A 16985-nucleotide genomic window follows, 5' to 3' on the forward strand; every position below is an offset into this window, starting at 1 on the left:
TGACTCCTAACCATGAACTGAGAGAAGCTGAAGAAGGAGCAGAAAGAATGTCCCAACGAAGGCCTTTGTAGAGCAGGTGAAGGGAATACCAGCTTCCCTGGACACCCAAGAACAGAGAATAAAGGCTGGACCTGTGGTGTGGTGGCAGTGAGTGTCCCCTCTGTAGGAGGGCTTCCCTGAGGGAACTCTTGAGAGGGAGAGCCCCCAAAGGGCCTCCTCCATAAGATTTCATGTCTGCAGGAGCACCAGCCCCTTCAGGGAGTGCTTCCCTCTCTGGAAGCGGGAGCAGGTAGTCAGGACCCAGGATCACCACGTTGCCTAGTTCCTGGAAACACCTTTCATGTGGACCACATCACACGGCCTACAAAGTGGACGGAGCCCCCTAGAGTTTACAAACACAGGCTCTGATCATATTGATCTGGCTCTGTGTCTTGCCTCTGGCCCCTCCCATGCCTGTGACATAAGGCCAAGTCACTCAACATTTCAAAGCCCAGTTCCACATCTATAAAGTGGAGATAACAGGAGCACCCAGCCTTGTAGTGTGAGGATAAAATGAGGAAATCCATACAAAGTGCTTTTCCTCTGCCTGACACACATGAGGTCATCATGTGTCAGTTCCTCCCCCTGTTGGCTGCTGTCTGTTACAACACAACATTTATTACTTTCTGTGGGGGGTATGTATACCCTGTTGGTCCAGTTGGGCTTTAAGCCCTGGAGGCAAAGGGCCAGGACTTTGATTCCCAGCAAAGATCAGTGCCCAATGCATAGCAGATGCTCAATACATGTTTGGAGACTATTGCAATGGCAGTTCCATCCTTGCTCATCTTTTTCTTACTATTACAGAGAGGATTCTTACTTGGATTTCACATTTCTTCCACATCCACTCCTTTTATTGTGTAGATGCTGAGTATAAAACTTGTCTCTAGAATCCACTGAGATATGGAGATGACTAAGCATGGTTTAAGGCCAATGTGGAAATACATGGTGCCCATTGCAATGCCAAATAGGACAGACATCCCAAAGTTGGATTTTGGTGTTTTCTCAACAGGCTCCCATCCTTGTGTGCAAAACCTCTTCTGTTTTGTTTGTTTGTTTTGGTGAGGAAAATTGGTCCTGAGCTAACATCTGCGCCAATCTTCCTCTGTTTTGTATGAGGGTTGCTACCACAGCACGGCTTGAGGAGCAGTGTGTAGGTCCGCACCTGGGATCCGCACCCAGGATCTGAATCCGTGAACTCTGAGCCACTGAAGCTGAGCGTGTGAACTTAACCGGTGCCACAGGGCCGGCCCCAGACCTCTTCTGTTTTAGATGGTCAAGAGGAGAAAGCAAATAACCACAGAGGCAAAGGAGTAGGTTCCATTTTCATGCAACACTAGGGCAACAACTGTTGCGTCAAAGAGGGCTGCAGAATGACCACAGTGGCAGGTGGTGGTGTCAAACCACAATTGCGTATCCTACTGACTCACCACTCAATAACACCACTAACAACCACAGGTGTCCAGCAGTGTGGGTCCAGCCTCCTAATAGCAGGTTTTCCTCAACAACCAGTGCACACAAGCAGACCTTAAAAGGGATGGCAAATCAAAACACCTCCCGGGCCAGCCCTGGTGGCCTAGTGGTTAAGTTCAGCATGTTCTGCCTCAGCAGCCCAGGTTCGGTTCCCAGGCATGGACTTACACTGTTTTATTAGCAGCCATGCTGTATTGGTGGCACACATACTAAAAAAATAAAAGAGGAAGAATGGCATGGCCAATCTTAGCTCAGGACAAATCTTCCTCAGAAAACAAAACAAAACAAAACACACCTCTCACTGCAGCACATCCAGACCCCAGGTTCTCACACACATGCTTCCTGCTCTCCAGCCCATGCGCACCTCTCTAGATGGAGGCGCCCCACCTAGCCTCCAGGTATGGAGGAGTGTCACCACAGAGAGAGGGGTCAGGAAATCCGAGCCTCAGGCAGGGTCTCCTCCCTCCGGACCACAGAGAAGGAGCAACATCTGCTCTTGTGGGGCCCAGAGCCCCAGTGGCCACCCTGAGAGAAGGGTCATACCTGGGTGCCACTGCCTTGCATGATGTCCTCAGGGATGGCATAGATCTGGTTCTCCATCTCGACCTTCTGAAGCCCGTTGTCCGTTACTCTCACCCGAAGCACACGGAAGTTGGTCCCTCCAAGGTCCAGAGCCAGGAACTCTCCATGTTCTGCAGAGAGAAGAAGGGCCACTATTAGTGTGAGAAAGATAAGATCAAATTGCTTCACTGAGATGAAGACTTAAAACCCATGAGTCCCTCCATCAACACTGGTCATCTCTGGGTAACAGGGCGGCCAGTGGGTCTGACTTTTTTCCATGCACCTTTATGTATCGTCTGATTCTTTTTCTTAATGCTAAGCACTTTTATACTCTTTTAGAATTCACGTAAACAATGAGATAGTCTCACATCCAATGATGGGGTGCCCATCCCCTCAGGAGAGCTGACTACTTCCCAAGGACTTTCAGCCAAGTCCCCATTGAGCTTACAGGATGCATCAAGTCCTGAGCCAGGAGTCCACGTCCCCAACACACTCCTCATGTTGCTACAAGCCTGTGAGCCCCTGGACCTACTGCCAAATGGTAAGCCCCATACAAAATTTACTTTTTAATGTTTGCATACAGTGATGACAACATCCCATGGCAGAATGAGAGGGTCAGGTGATGGAGTGGAATGGGGTCCAAATAAATTAAGAGATCGAGCATATAAGCCAAGCAGGTGCCCCCAAAAGAACCCAGGCTTATTCAAATATGAGAAAATACTGACCCAAGAGTATTAAGACAAGAGTCAGGCCACTCCACTGTCCCACTTGGACAAGTCACAGAGCTGGGTCGAAAGGGAGACTCCACAGACACATGTAGGGCAAGATCTTCAGGTGTCACCAGGACAGCACAGTCCCTTCCCTCCAGGAAACAAGCAGTGCAGACAGGAAACATCCAGATTCTAGACAATAATACAGCTAGCTGAAGGGATGTGCTCCATTGTATGGCATAGAATGAAAGTGCTGAAGAGGCGCAGAGGCCAAAGCTAGGGCTGGGGGCTGACGGGGCAGGCAAGGGCTGGGGGAGGAGGTGGGCTCACCCCCTTGGCAGCCTCTTCAACCAGTAATGGCTCCATCAGTAATGGTTCTATCAGTCTTCCACTGCCTTGCTGCACACCTTCTCAAAGGATACAGGGTTATTTCCTGGGGGATTCACTTACCGGCATGTTTGTCAACACTCAGCCCCTTTCCTGATGGGAGATTGCCACTGAAGTACGGCAGAATAGCTAGTAGGGTCAGGGAAATGCTCTGACTAAATGAACCAGTGAGGGTTTATTCTGGGCCCAGGTTCCCTTAGCAGCAATAACTCTTCGGCCCTAAGAAAAGCTACCTCTGCCCGGCTCTCTAAGGACACTACCCACAGCCTCTACACTTCAGAGGGGCAACTTGGGGTGGACATCATCCACCCTAGATTCCCCAGGGACTTGCCTCCACATAGTCACGGTCTGGTAGTACCAATATACAGAGACTGGCTCTGAAGCTCCTATTACCTACGTCAGAACTCCAGCCACTTTTTGCTCATGGCAAGTTCCTGAGCCTCTCAGCCCCAGATGCCTCATCTCTAAAACAAGGAAGTCATACTTCATGTGCTTGTTGTGAGGGGAAAAATGAGACAATGGGCCTCAAGCACTCATCAGTGCCAAGAACTTAGGACACACTCAATAAGTACTAGAAACTTTCCATCCAGGCTCTTAGCAAACACTGCCTGACGCCCACGGTTCAGTCTCTCAGTGTTAGAGATGCTTCATGGACTGAAAAGTAAAATCAACATCGCCAGGGGAGACTGCAGAAACAGTCCAAGAAAAGCCATTGGAATCTGTTCCAGCGACTTCAGCATTCCTCCTCAGGGGTACTAATTTTCCATTCCCTCCCCAGCATCTGGAGCCCCCCTCTCCCAATAGCTACAGTTGTTAGATAGCTGGGGCAATCTCAACCCCACCTAGGGTGATTCTGCCCACCTCACGGCCATGGGCAACTTTTCCAGGCACTCTAGTTCTGAGCCTCCCCCGGTAGTGGGACCTCAGCCAGACTGCAGAAAAAGCTATGTGCTGGTTATCATGGGGAATGAAAAGGAAAATCAAAGATGAACTGCCTGCATCAGCACTCTGCAGACAGGACACATGCAATCCGCTGAACTGGCGACCACGAGGGTTTGAGGCGGCTGAGGCTGCCCCTCGATGGTATGATTCAAGGGCAGCCCAGCTGGATTCACCGGAGGGGCGCAGCTCCATCAAGAAGGGTGGTTTGGCAGTATTTTCCGATGGACTGAGGGAAACCACAAATATTTACAGTTGATAATTCTGTTCCCAGGAAGGAATGTCAACTTGTGCTTTCTCTTCAGGCTCTGACAGAACAGACGTTTCTCTGCATCTCTTCTCGCCAGCATCCCCCTCCACAAATACACATGATCACAACTACTACAGCCAGGAACTATATTCCTTCCAGAGTTCAAAATCTCTGAGGCAGGCCCAGCATTATGACTTTTGGAGCTAAATCCCGAGGTGACCCCTTGGGACAGTGAACAGGTCCCACGCCTACTGTCCAGCTCCACACCAAGCCTGAGAAACCCTCACAGAGCAGCGGTTAAGAGCTGGACCTTAGAGATGGGTCGGCAGGCTTTGTCTTGAATTCCAGCTCAGCTGCTGCACTATCTGTGTGGCCTCTCTGAGCATGGCAACTCACCTGCAGGACAGGGCTCATAATGCTGACTTCTCCCAGGGGTCGTGAGGCTTACACGAAATACAGGACACGTTATATGTGAATATATAGGCACACAGTAAGCCGTCAATAAATGACTGCTCTCGTCACTGTTATTATTCCTTTGTTTGACAATGTAGCTCCTCTCCCAGTTCTTCTCAGCCCCTCCAATCCCTACCTACTCCTACTCCTGGCTCAAGTCCTGCCTCCACTGTGAACCTTCCAGGACATTCCAGAAGCCCAGAGCAGAGAGTGTCTGAGTGTGTGATGGAGCGTGAAGGAGGATCACTGTGGACCTGGGACAGTCAGACTGGATGGGCAGGAGCAAGGCTCTGAGGCAGGAAAGTATGCCTGTAGCAGGTTTCTTAAAGTACAAGCCACGTGGCAGAGGACCCAGCAAGGTCCAGAAAGATCATTCTGTTAAATATCATAGTTTGTTCTGAGGCAATGTATTAAGTAAACATCTCACATTGCATTTGCTCACTGATGGTTCATTTGTTGAACAAAATGTTTGAGTGTCAACCATGGGATTTATATATGAGACTGTCAGATCAGAGGGAAGATTCTTTTATTGTTAAGCATACTTACATGTCAGGAAAACAATTTTAACTTTTTAAAAATAAAAAAATACAAACATTTGATCTTTAAAAGTTGAATCGAGTACAAAAGTGGAAAAAAATCAAAAGCCAACATCTCTTTTTCTTCTCCACATCCTGAAAGTAACCACTATTAATGTTTCTTGGGTATTCTTATTTTATAAAGACAGTGCAGGTTGTTAACGAACACATTCCAAGAAAAGGGTCAGAATCACTAGTTCTAAGGTTATGTATTTTTAATTTGGAAGATGTTGCCAAATTATCTTCCTAAAAGTTCTCACCAGTTTCCACACAAACCAACAGGTGAGTCTCGCTGTCACCAGAGTCCATGCTATGTAGCAATTAATCTTTGCCAGCCTTCTAGGTCAAAGTGGTATCTCATTTTTTAAACTTGGTTTCTTTCTTTTGAGCAAGGTTAGACATTTTGAATTTTTGGCTGGGGTTTTGAATTCCTTTTCCTGTGACTTTTCTATAAGTGTCTTCTGCCTTTAAAAAAACTCATTATTTTCTTAGTAACCGAGAAGAGCTCTTTGTATAATAAGGAAAATAGTTTTTTGGTTGTCTATTTGGAATTATTTTTTTCCAGTTGGATGCTTGTCTTTTAATTTTGTTCATAGTATTTCTGCCATGCAGAAATGTTTAATTTTTATGTTTTCAAAATATTTATGGTTTCTGGGTCTTATGTTGTGTTCCCAAGAAATTCTGAAGAAGATGATGTGGGGTCACCACCCTTCCTGAATCTCTCCAATTCCTCCTAAATGCGGCCAGCACCACTGCCAAAATAAGGGAAGCAAAGTTTCGCCATAGTTTTGTTTAAAAGACCAAATTCATCTTCCATTTTCTTATCTGACTTTTTTGAAAAATGAAGCCCAGAACCCTGTCTTCATCTCTCTTGTCCCTAGGAGAGAGTTTGGACTTTCCCCCCTACAGCTGGATTGTCAAGGTGATAAAACAATGGAAAGGCAGAGGCAGGCGTGAGGAAGATTTAGTTGCTTAAAGGCCCTTCATGTACGGGGCTGGTCCAGTGGCGCAGCGGTTAATCGAGCACGTTCTACTTCTCAGCGGCCCAGGGCTCCCGAGTTCGGATCCCGGGTGCGGACATGGCACCACTTGGCACGCCATGCTGTGGCAGGCGTCCCACATATAAAGTAGAGGAAGATGAGGATGTTAGCTCAGGGCCAGTCTTCCTCAGCAAAAAGAGGAGGATTGGCAGCAGCTATTAGCTCAGGGCTAATCTTCCTCAAAAAAAAAGCCCCTTCATGTAGATCAGAGGGAAGATTCTGACCCTCTGATGTTTTCCATGGAAGAGAAACTAATGTTTGCTAAGTGATGGCCACTTTCTTTATAAACATGATCTCATTCATATAATTCTCAGCAATCCTGTTGGGCATTATAATCCAAATTTTTCAAATGAGAAAATGAAGGTTCAGATCAAGGAATTGAAACCAAGGTTGAAATCCAGGTCTGGCTCTCTAGCAAAGTTTTCTACTGCAACGAGCAAAGGGGCTGCTCATGGGAAAGTTGTAAACCCTCAAATAAGGAGTTCTTCATTAACAATGCCAAGAGCATAAAACCCAGGGGTCACCAGCAGCCTCCACGCTGGCCCGGGCAGTAGAGGAAGTGATACTATGGTTCAGCAGTTGAGTCACCCGGTTAAGGTCATGCAGGGATAAATGACCATTGGATTTGAACTGACCCTGAAGCCCCATGCTTGTCCCACTGCACCACACCCACATCTCTCCTGGCTCTGGTTCCTGGAAGCTGAGGATTACCTGGCTCAGAATCCAGGATGGAAGCAAATAAGCCATAAAGTGATGAAAAAGAAAGCAAACACACCCTAATCTATATCAGTAACTGTGCCCCCACCCCTCCCCGCCCAGCCGGGGCTTTCTAGATGGGAAAGTGCTCTCAGACTTGAGCGGGAAGTGGCAGACACGCGTCCACTGGAAAGAGGCAACATGCCCTTCTCCCCAGAGGAACCCAGGACCTGCTAAAGCTTGTCAATGCAGGCTTTTTTTGGGAGCCACAAATTGGTGCCATCTCATACACTTGTACCAAACCTCTGTTCCAACCTTACCGGACACTCTCCAAGCCCTCTCTGCTGAAGTGTCTCCTAATTAAATGCATACCCCTCTAAAAATGGACAAGAGGTACCAACCCTCTACTAAAAGAAAACAAGTGCTCAAAGAAGTGATGCTGGCTCACAGTTAAGGGAAAATGGCAATAGGAGTATGAGGTTGTGCCATCCTCCATCAAACTGTCCAGCAGTTAAGATTCAAGTTGTTCCCCTTGGCAGAGTTTGTTTGTTGACTCATTTCCCATCCAGCACTGTCATCCTGCCAACTTTCAGTGAGGTTCTTATCAAATACATAAGGTCAGCAAGCTAAAGAGGCTTCAATTTCTCCTAGGAACCCACCTGTCTCAGGGAAAGGCTGAGGACTAAAATGGCATTTGACTAACCGCCTGAACGCTAAGTCACCGTCATCTTAGTTGATGGAACATCAGTAATGAATTTGAGCAGGCCATCACTCCAGCATTGTTAAAGTCACTCACTACCAGGTGGCCTGGTACCTGACAATGTCCACGAGGTTTCTGAGGGGTGAGGGACAAGGGCCAGTTGAATTTTCCAACAGGGTCTATTTTCAATCATTAGGTACTTGCCACTAATTAAAATAGATTGCCACCTGTTCCTCTCATCAGGAGCTTGAAGTGGTGTGCCAACGAGTGCTCTAAGAGTGACCAGCAAACAGATTTGGCTTGGTTTTGTATTTTTAACCAGCAGGGCCCTTTTGTCAAAGGCACCTGCGTTCAGAAGTGGCAGTGCCCTGGCTGGTTAAGGCTGAAGCCAGAGCCCAACCCCTCACTCCCAGGGTTCTTCACATGATTAAATGGACTTCTTTGGAATCACAAGCTCCACAAGCCTCCTTTTTATTTATTTATTTTTTTTTATTTATTTATTTTTTTAAAGATTTTATTTTTTCCTTTTTCTCCCCAAAGCCCCCCAGTACATAGTTGTGTATTCTTCGTTGTGGGTTCTTCTAGTTGTGGCATGTGGGACGCTGCCTCAGCGTGGTCTGATGAGCAGTGCCATGTCCGCGCCCAGGATTCCAACTGACGAAACACTGGCCCGCCTGCAGCGGAGCACACGAACTTAACCACTCGGCCACGGGGCCAGCCCCTACAAGCCTCCTTTTTAAACAAGTGGATTTTATGGAGCATTCCCAGAGTTCTGGGGATCCTTGAAGGTGGCCAATTCTGCCCTTAGTGAGGGTTAAGAGAGGCCAATTAAGGCACAGCCTCACCTCCCACATCCTCAGTTCCAATTTTATCTCTTAACTGTCTTATATATGGCGTACATGAAAGATTTCATTCTGTCTAAAGTTGGGAGTGGGGTCCACTACTTCAAAAATGTTTTAAAAATCACTACTTTGAGAGTCAAACACTGAATCTATTCTAGGATCTCCCAACAAAATACTTCCCAATTCTGCAATGAGTTATTTCAACACTGAGCACTGAAGACAGTTACTAAAAGCTTCTCAGCTGCCTAGTGCCATATGCAACCCAAGTCCCTGACTGGACAGGAAGAAAGGGAGCAACCAGGTGCGCTGTGGCGAGAACCACGACAGGAGTGTTACAGAAGCGACTATTTCTGCTCAGACAAGGGAGCCTTCTTGGGAGGCAACAGGAGCCAGCCAGGTCATAGTGGATGGATATGCAGTTGCCAGAGAGAGAAAAGGGGGCACATAAAGAGATGTGGAAGTTCATGGTGTGCTCAAGGAATGGCATGTCTGGAGTGGCAGCAACACAGGACTCCTATGACATGGCTACAAACACCCAGCAAACGCTAAGGCCAAGGACTTTGCATTTTAATCAGAAGCTCAGATTTGTGTTTTCAAAAGGGCTCCAGTAGCACTGTGGACGATGGGTCTTGAGCCAGAGAGGCTGGTGAGAGGCTGCTGCGATATGGTCTAGCCGAGCAGTGATGAAGGCCTACCTTCCAGGGCCATGTAGGGTGGTCAGTCACCCTTGTTTGCCCAGGATTGGCATGGGAGCTTCAGTGCTAAAACTGGGAGAGTCCCAGGAAAGCCGGGATGGCTGGTCACCCCAGGGCCACGTTAGATCCAACCATGGGGTCATCAGCTTTTCTTTGTCACCCAATGTCCAAGACATGCAGCCTCCAACTTTGAGGTACAAGACATACATCCATACTTTCACATCCAGTTTCTGAAGTGGCCCTATAATGATTCAGTGCCCCCAAAGGAACCTGTTCCTACCTGCCCTGCAATAGCAGGAATGCTTCCAGGGGCCCCAGGTGACTGCACTGAACATTCCAATCTTCCTCCATGGAGTGGCTCTGGGTTGAGGGGGACCTTGTTTATCCTTTAGTTTTCAAGTGCCTGCTAGCAATGGGCCACTCTAAGAATGTATGGCATGGACACCAACTAAGAAAAGGACTAAAAAGATAAACCTCCAGGTCTCAAGTGAGTAATCCAGTAAAACTACCTGTGGCAGATACAGGATTCGAGGCACCTATTTCCCATGTTCATGGAACCACCACAGTCCCTATAACATCCGGTAAGCTCCAGGATCCCAGCTACTCCATCATAATACAATACCATCTCCACTCAATAGCTCAGAAATAAAGTGACCCCATGTTACTAAAGCTATCAAATCACACAGTCAGTTAATGCTGGTGTCTGGTACATTCAAGGATGAGGGTAATCTGATCTTCTACATCATTGGTTTTCAAACCATCTTAAGCAACAGGGTGCCAAATGCCAAAAGATAGAAATAGAGAAACACAGAGCTGCTCCAATTGAAGGGAGGGTCTGGGAGCACATAAACACATTTTGAGTGCCCCCAAGCTCCCGGAGCACCATCAGAGAGCACCGTGCTGGTGCCTTCATACTCAGGAGATGTTTCTTAAGCTCAAAAAATGTGCCAGTCACAGACAGGTGTAACGTTAGCTCCAGAGATGTGAAACTGCTCTTCAAAAGATTAAAACGTGGTTATTTCAATGTGCTGAGCGTGTTGAGATTTTCAGGCAGGCAGACCTGAGTTCAAATCCCGTTTTAATATGGATTAGCCATATGATTTCAGGTAAATTATTAGAAATCTGATACTCAGATTTCATCATCTGTTAAAAGAGGGTAGATATTAATAACCTCCCTAGCCAGCACCTTCCCTCCACTCCCCAGGACTCACACACACACACACAAACACACAGGTTTTGGTCAAGATTCAATGCAATGAATGAATGTGTAAAGTGTTTGGCATAATGCCTGATGCATGTAAATGTTTCGTAAACTCTAGCGACTACTGTATGGTGGCTATTTATCACTGCAATCTCTAGTTTATATTATAGGCACCACATAAACCCAGTTATTAACCTGCGTGTGTGCTAGCTATTGATCAGTCTCCACTGCGTGGCTGTTGATATAATGCTGAGCAACCAAGATAAGGGCTCTTTTCAGGGTTTTACCAGCCTCTTTGCAAGCTGTCCCCAGCCTCGTCTCTCTTTATCATATTGTGTAATTGTGTTATATGACCCAGTATCACTCTGTAATCATTTCATCTGTGTAAGCCTTATCTCCCCGAGGACAATTTTTACTCTTCAAAGGCAGGACACGAGGACCAGCCTCAGAGGGGATTCTATGGAACGAACTGAACAGCGAGGGCTGAGTTACTAACAGAAGAATTAATGCATTGTGCTAGCAGTGTAGGGGGTAGGTAAACATAAAACGTGCCACTAGTGATGCACCTAAGGGCCAGGCATTGACTCACCCGTGAAAATAATTCAAAACTCAGGGAAGGGGGCAGAGGCTCCATCTGGGTAGACATGGTGCTGGGCGTGCCTCCTGCTGTGGTGCATTGTGGCTGCCTAGGACTGTATTCACAACACAAGTGAGAAGGTCATGTATCCGACTGTCCCCTTAATTCTCAGACAGCCAACCTTCCAGTGTTTCCTCTTTTTACAAATGAGGGAAAGGAGGATGAGGCATAAATGAACTGCTCTAAAGCATACAGCTTGAACTCAACCCCATTTAAGCCTAGAATTCTGATCGCCACCCCTCACCGCACACTGCCCTGAATCCACCTCTCATCTCTGGCAAGAAGTAGGCACTTCTACAAATGCCCGTCTAGGACAAGACCATGTGAAGAGCATTTAAGGCAGTGGCTTTCGAAATGAAAGCTGAAAAAAACTTGGGTCCTGACTAGCAACTTTTTTAAAGAATAGAAGATAATAATCTGACTGTGTCACATTTAAGAATGAATACGGGTTCCTGGAACTTGTTTCAGTTGTATATCAATATGTACATGTATGTTTCTCGCTATGAGTATACAGTCTAGAAAAGTTAGAGCCACTGATTTAAAGATTAGGTCCCTCTAGATCAGAGGTTTAGCACTGAGGTTTAATTTTCCAGATCTGAAAAGTAACGCTGGGAAGCAATGGGCTGAGAAAGGTTGAGTGAGGCCAGCCTGGAGCAGGCAGCAATTGAGCAAAGGCCTCCAGCCTTCTATGGGAGAGACACACAATCACGTAGCAGCAACAAAGCCAAGACTGTGGCCTGGGCCGCGAAGCAGATGCACCAGCAAGGCCCCACGGGCTTTGTGACCACATCTGGGGGAAAGGCCGTCGTCCCTGCACACAGCTGCTCCTCAGTCCCTCATCTCAGCACTTTACGAAGGTGCCAACAACAAAGGAGAATTTCCAGCTTTGATAGGCTTCATCTATTCAAGAGTCACCAATCCTTGTCACCATATTCCATAACTCACAGCCCCAACTAACAAATGATAAACTTGAAAGCCTTGATGTGGACCACTTTCAATTACACTCCCTCATGTTCCCCTCCCCAGTTCCATTTTCCTTTCCTTCTTTCCAGAAATAGCCCCTATCATTTATCTGGTGTACATTTTCCAGTTTATATTCTAATAATTTTATCTGTGTGTCTCTATAGGCAAGGTATAGCACTGCTTTGAGGGATTTTTAAAAAATTTTTCACTCATTGTTTTTTAGATGTATTCATATTTATATAGGCTCCTTTATGTAACGTGCTGTCTAGTATTCCACCACATGGATATTCCATAAACTGCTTCCAATATGTTGTCATTATAAGCAACACTGCTATGAACATTCTTAGGCATGTCTCCTTGAGTTCATATGGGAGTTTGTTCAACGTATAATTGGAAGTAGAATTGCTGAGTTGTCATATATACATATTTTTAACTAACCTAGTTATTGCCAACCTCACGTCCCAGAATAACCACTATTAATAGTTCAATATATGTCCTTGAGACTTTATAAATCTGTACATACACATATACACATGAGTTTACAGAATAGGAATACTGTACAGTCATGTGTCACTTAACCATGGGGATACGTTCTGAGAAACGCATCACTGGGAATTTTGTCATTGTGTGAACATCACAGAGAGTACTTACACGGACCTAGATGGTACAGCCTACTACACACCTAGGCTCTACGGTACTAATCTTATGGGACCACTGTCGTATATGCGGTCAGTCATTGACTGAAATGTTGTTATGCAGCACATGGCAGTATAGACAAATCTATCTCAAACTTTATGATAAGTTGTAGAGGACTGTTTCCCGCATTAATTGAGCTATATGATGAACTTTAAGGATTTTTCCCTCATCGCAATATTTCAATGAACTTTGTGAGTAAATATACTAACCCACTAGTTCTAGTACACACGCAGAACAGTTTGGGACTGCTGCATCTACCTCTTTATCTTACAAAGGAGAAAAGGCTGTGACTCCCAGAGAGACAGGGTGAGGAGCTGGTCCACAGACTCCCTGAGCAAGTAAGGAACGAAGGAGCTGCGGGCTGGGCTCCCTACAGTCTGGGCTCCAGCACTCTAGGGGGCACTTTGTCTACTTCAGTGAACAAAACATTCCAATACACTGTAATCCTTCTACACACCATCTCCATTTACACTGTAGAATTTGAGATTATAACGAGGCACTCTGGGTATCACAAAAGTCATGTAAAATCTCCCCGTTCCTGTGTGGAAAGGAGGTCAGGCAGACAAGTCTTGCTCCAGACCCTTCCACCCCAGAAGGCTGGCTGCAGGAGTCAGCCTCTGGCTCCAGTCCTCGGTCCAGGCAACTCCCATTCCTACAGGCCAAAAGCATACTTGCTTGCTCCACTCTGGGGAAGCAGTGGGCCACAGGCAGGCTCCCAGGACTCCAGCCCGAGGTCAGGGAAGGAGACTCAATGGCCACACGGTGCAGTAACCGGTGCACACTTCAAGAGGCAGAGGGAGTCTCCATGCCTTCAATCTCAGGAAAGCAACGAAAAAGTAAAAAGCCAGTCCCATACCTAGTTCGCCCCAAGAAACTGATGCACCTGCCTATAATACAGGCCAGGCATCCAGCCCCAACCCCATTTTAAAAAATCTCAGCTGAGCGTGTGCCATGTGTTCTGGTGCTGAGCACACAGGCCCACCAGTGCCTGCACACACGCAATAGATGGGGTACAGTCTCAATGCCTGACCTTTGGCCCATGTGAGTTTGAATCCTGACTCAGCTTCTCGTTAGCTGTGTGAGCCTGGGCAAGTTATTTGACCATCCAAGCTTCAAATGCGTCATCTACAAGAAATGTAAATAAAATTTGTACCTATCTTATAGGGTTTTGTGAAATGTAAATAAGTTACTATACATAGGTGCTCAGAAAAGCCATTAGTCCCATAAGATATGTTCAGGAAATATTTAAGATACTTGCTTAGTGCTACTCCCTGAAGTAAAGACAAGGTCCCCAGACTTAAGGAGCTAATAACTTTATTGGAATGTCAAACAATGGAAGCAACTGTGGCTGCCAGGCAGAGGGAGTGGAAGGTACAGTAAACGTGCCATTCTAGAGGGTATACAAGCGATATCCAGGAATTGGAGGAGGCCCCTCACCTAAAGGACCTCTTTGATGGGTTGAGACACACACACTCAGAGAACAATCCTGAACAAGGTCACAGCCTCTGTGCTGGGTCCAGGCCAGGTCCCAAGGCTTCAGCAAACACACACTCATTTTAGAAATCATAGAAAGGTACAAATCTCGTTAGACAAACCAGGTCCCTAGAGGCTCTCAGGCAGGTAAGCCTCAAGGACAAAGCTGTGATGGAAAGGCTGAAGGCAAGTGGCCTAGGAACAAGCCCTGTCCCGTGCCCTCCCCATCCCCATTCCCAGGACTCCTCTGCAGATGCCTCCCCAGCGACCAGCTTCTCGGCAGTCTCCTCCCTCAGGTTCTCAGACTCTAGCTTCCTGGTTCTCCTACCACCCTGGCAGCTGCCTCTCGGTTTCTTTCTCCCACCCTGTAGATGTGGGGAGCTATTCCACACACCTCACTCCTGCTGGCCCCACAGTTACCTCATCTCTAAAATGGAGGGTTATCGTGAGGATTAAATGCAACACTCAGTGTGAAAGAGCTGACACAGCTTAGATCTGTTCCCTTCTCTGAGGATGTTGCCACCCCCCAGGCAGCTGGGCTCCACATCCACGTCCCCTGAGAATCCTCTTTCGTCCCTGCCCACCACATCCCACCAGGTCCATGTCCTGTGCTCTACCAGATGCCCGTCACTTCCCCATCCCCTCCACATATGCTGCTGCTGCTATGCATTCCCACGACAGTTCTGCTCGCGCCCCTCAACACCTTTCAGTCTCTCCCCCATGCTCACCTTTCTTGGGTTTGATTAAATCACTTGCTGGGTGGCGCATCACGAAATACAGAGTCTGTATCTAACAAGGGGATTAAACAAAGCTTGACAAGTTCTTATTGCACAACTTCAGAGCCTTTAATACCTTAATATGTGCCGTGGCTTTTCGCATTCTCCCAAGTTTATTTGGACTTCTAGCACTCTTTTTTTCATGGAGTTCAAGAACAATCTAGGACAACATGTACTACACTGTTTCTCCAGCAAGCCTGTGGAATGTGCCGGTTAGGGGTACCAGAGAGCGAGTGCCATGTGATCACCTTAGGCACATTTGCCATTTGTCGCCATCATTGTACGCAATCTCAGCAGGACTACTAAATCCCAAACTGAGCCAAGCAGCCTTTCTCAGCACACGGATGGGAAATAATGGCAGGCAGCCATGCCCTGGTAGGATGACAGAGATTTACTTCTACCTTGACTGCCAAGGATGCCTCCCTTGCCAGTCTTCCTGCCTATCCCCTCCCACAGCCTTCTGTTAAATTCCCTGTATGCTTAAATCAGCCAGGGTTGCTTTCTGAAGCTTGAAACCCAAGAATCTTCACTGGCATGTAGTTCTTTGGGTCCCTGAGCAAAGCCACCCACATCTCCCCCTGGTAATGGAGCACCCAGAGCCATCCCCCCAGGTGCAGCACCTGTCCCGTCTGGAGTGGACCTCACAAAGGTGGGCAGCATTTTCACTGAAGCCGTGGGGTGGGTGGTGGCTGCAAGCCCCTTCTCCATCTCCTTGCGGAACCGCTTAGAGATCTCCAGGAGGGTCTCATCGGAAAGACGCATATGGTAGAGATACTGGTCAACCTGAAAGAAGGGGAAAGAGTAGAGACGCATTGGTTAAATAAATTACGGTATACATCTATGTCATGGAACATCATCACTCAGCCCTTCAAAAGAATACAATCTGTTCTGTACAGGTTGTTAAAGATCATTTAACCAGAATCTATTTGACAAGACTTTGTCTTTCAGGGAAAAAAAACTAAACTAAAAATTAAAATTAGAAAAACAGGTTTAACTTTATTTCTGGAGAATGATGAAGGCATATTAAGAAAGAGAAGAGTTCTTTTCAGAAAGGTTGAGTTTCAGTGTCTGTGACAATATCCCTGGAACCGAGGTTCATTACTGACCCTCATCTCTTGCCCCCCTCCCCCCGTACTTCATGAGGCCAGTCATGCCAATCTTACTCCCCTCCCCCTAGGCCAAGCAGCCATCACCTCTTGCCTGGACTTATATATAATCCCCAATTCTACTCTTATCTCTTCTGTCCATTTTCCACCCCCGGCCACAATATACCATTCTCTTGCTTAAAAGCTTGCAGTGGCTTCTAATTAGAACAAAACCCAAAATCCTTCCAAGGTCCTATACGATCTGGCCTCTCCCCACTCCTAATCCTGTTGCATGCCTCTGCACCCCTTGTGCAGACTCTATCCTTGGTTCCATGCCCCGTCTCACCCAACTCGCCCTCCCCTGCCTTGGAGCCCATTCACACAGGCTCTATAGACCTTATCCTACTCTTCATTTGCTGATCTCTTAGCAATCCTTCAGGCCTCCATCCACAGAGGCCTTCTCTGATCTTCCTAATAAATGGTCAGGACTCCTTGTTATTCTAAGAACTTTTCCCTTTACAGCACCATCCACAATTTGGAAATATCTATTTATTAGTGTCCAAATCATAAGCACCAAGGGCAAGAAGACCCATATCTATTTGTACACCCTTGCATGCCTGGAGCCTCACACTGTGCCTGACACCTAACAGAGGCTCCATCTACAGAGTAATGCAACCTCTCCTGTCCTCAGAGGCTGGGGCAGGGGCAGCTCTCCCTAGTTACTTCATTGATCTTGTTTCCAAGATTATTTTACGTGAACTTTTCCCAGATTTAAACTGGGAAAAGGAGAAACATCA

At 46.9% G+C, this 16985-nt stretch overlaps 1 protein-coding gene across 4 annotated transcripts in view; it reads right to left on the reverse strand.

Moving 5' to 3' along the window:
* Window positions 1-16985, reverse strand: part of HK2 (hexokinase 2) — an 80798-nt gene that overhangs the window by 24156 nt on the left and 39657 nt on the right. For all 4 annotated transcript variants that reach the window (XM_070572271.1, XM_070572268.1, XM_070572269.1 and 1 more), the window contains exons 2-3: window positions 15724-15886; window positions 2053-2201 (exon numbers count right to left, since the gene is read on the reverse strand). In XM_070572271.1, the coding sequence (XP_070428372.1) occupies window positions 2053-2201; window positions 15724-15865 (291 nt within the window). In that variant the 5' untranslated portion in view covers window positions 15866-15886. The remainder of the gene's footprint in view (window positions 1-2052; window positions 2202-15723; window positions 15887-16985) is intronic.

This window comes from Equus przewalskii, chromosome 14, assembly GCF_037783145.1.
Source record: "Equus przewalskii isolate Varuska chromosome 14, EquPr2, whole genome shotgun sequence".
NCBI lineage: Eukaryota > Metazoa > Chordata > Mammalia > Perissodactyla > Equidae > Equus > Equus przewalskii.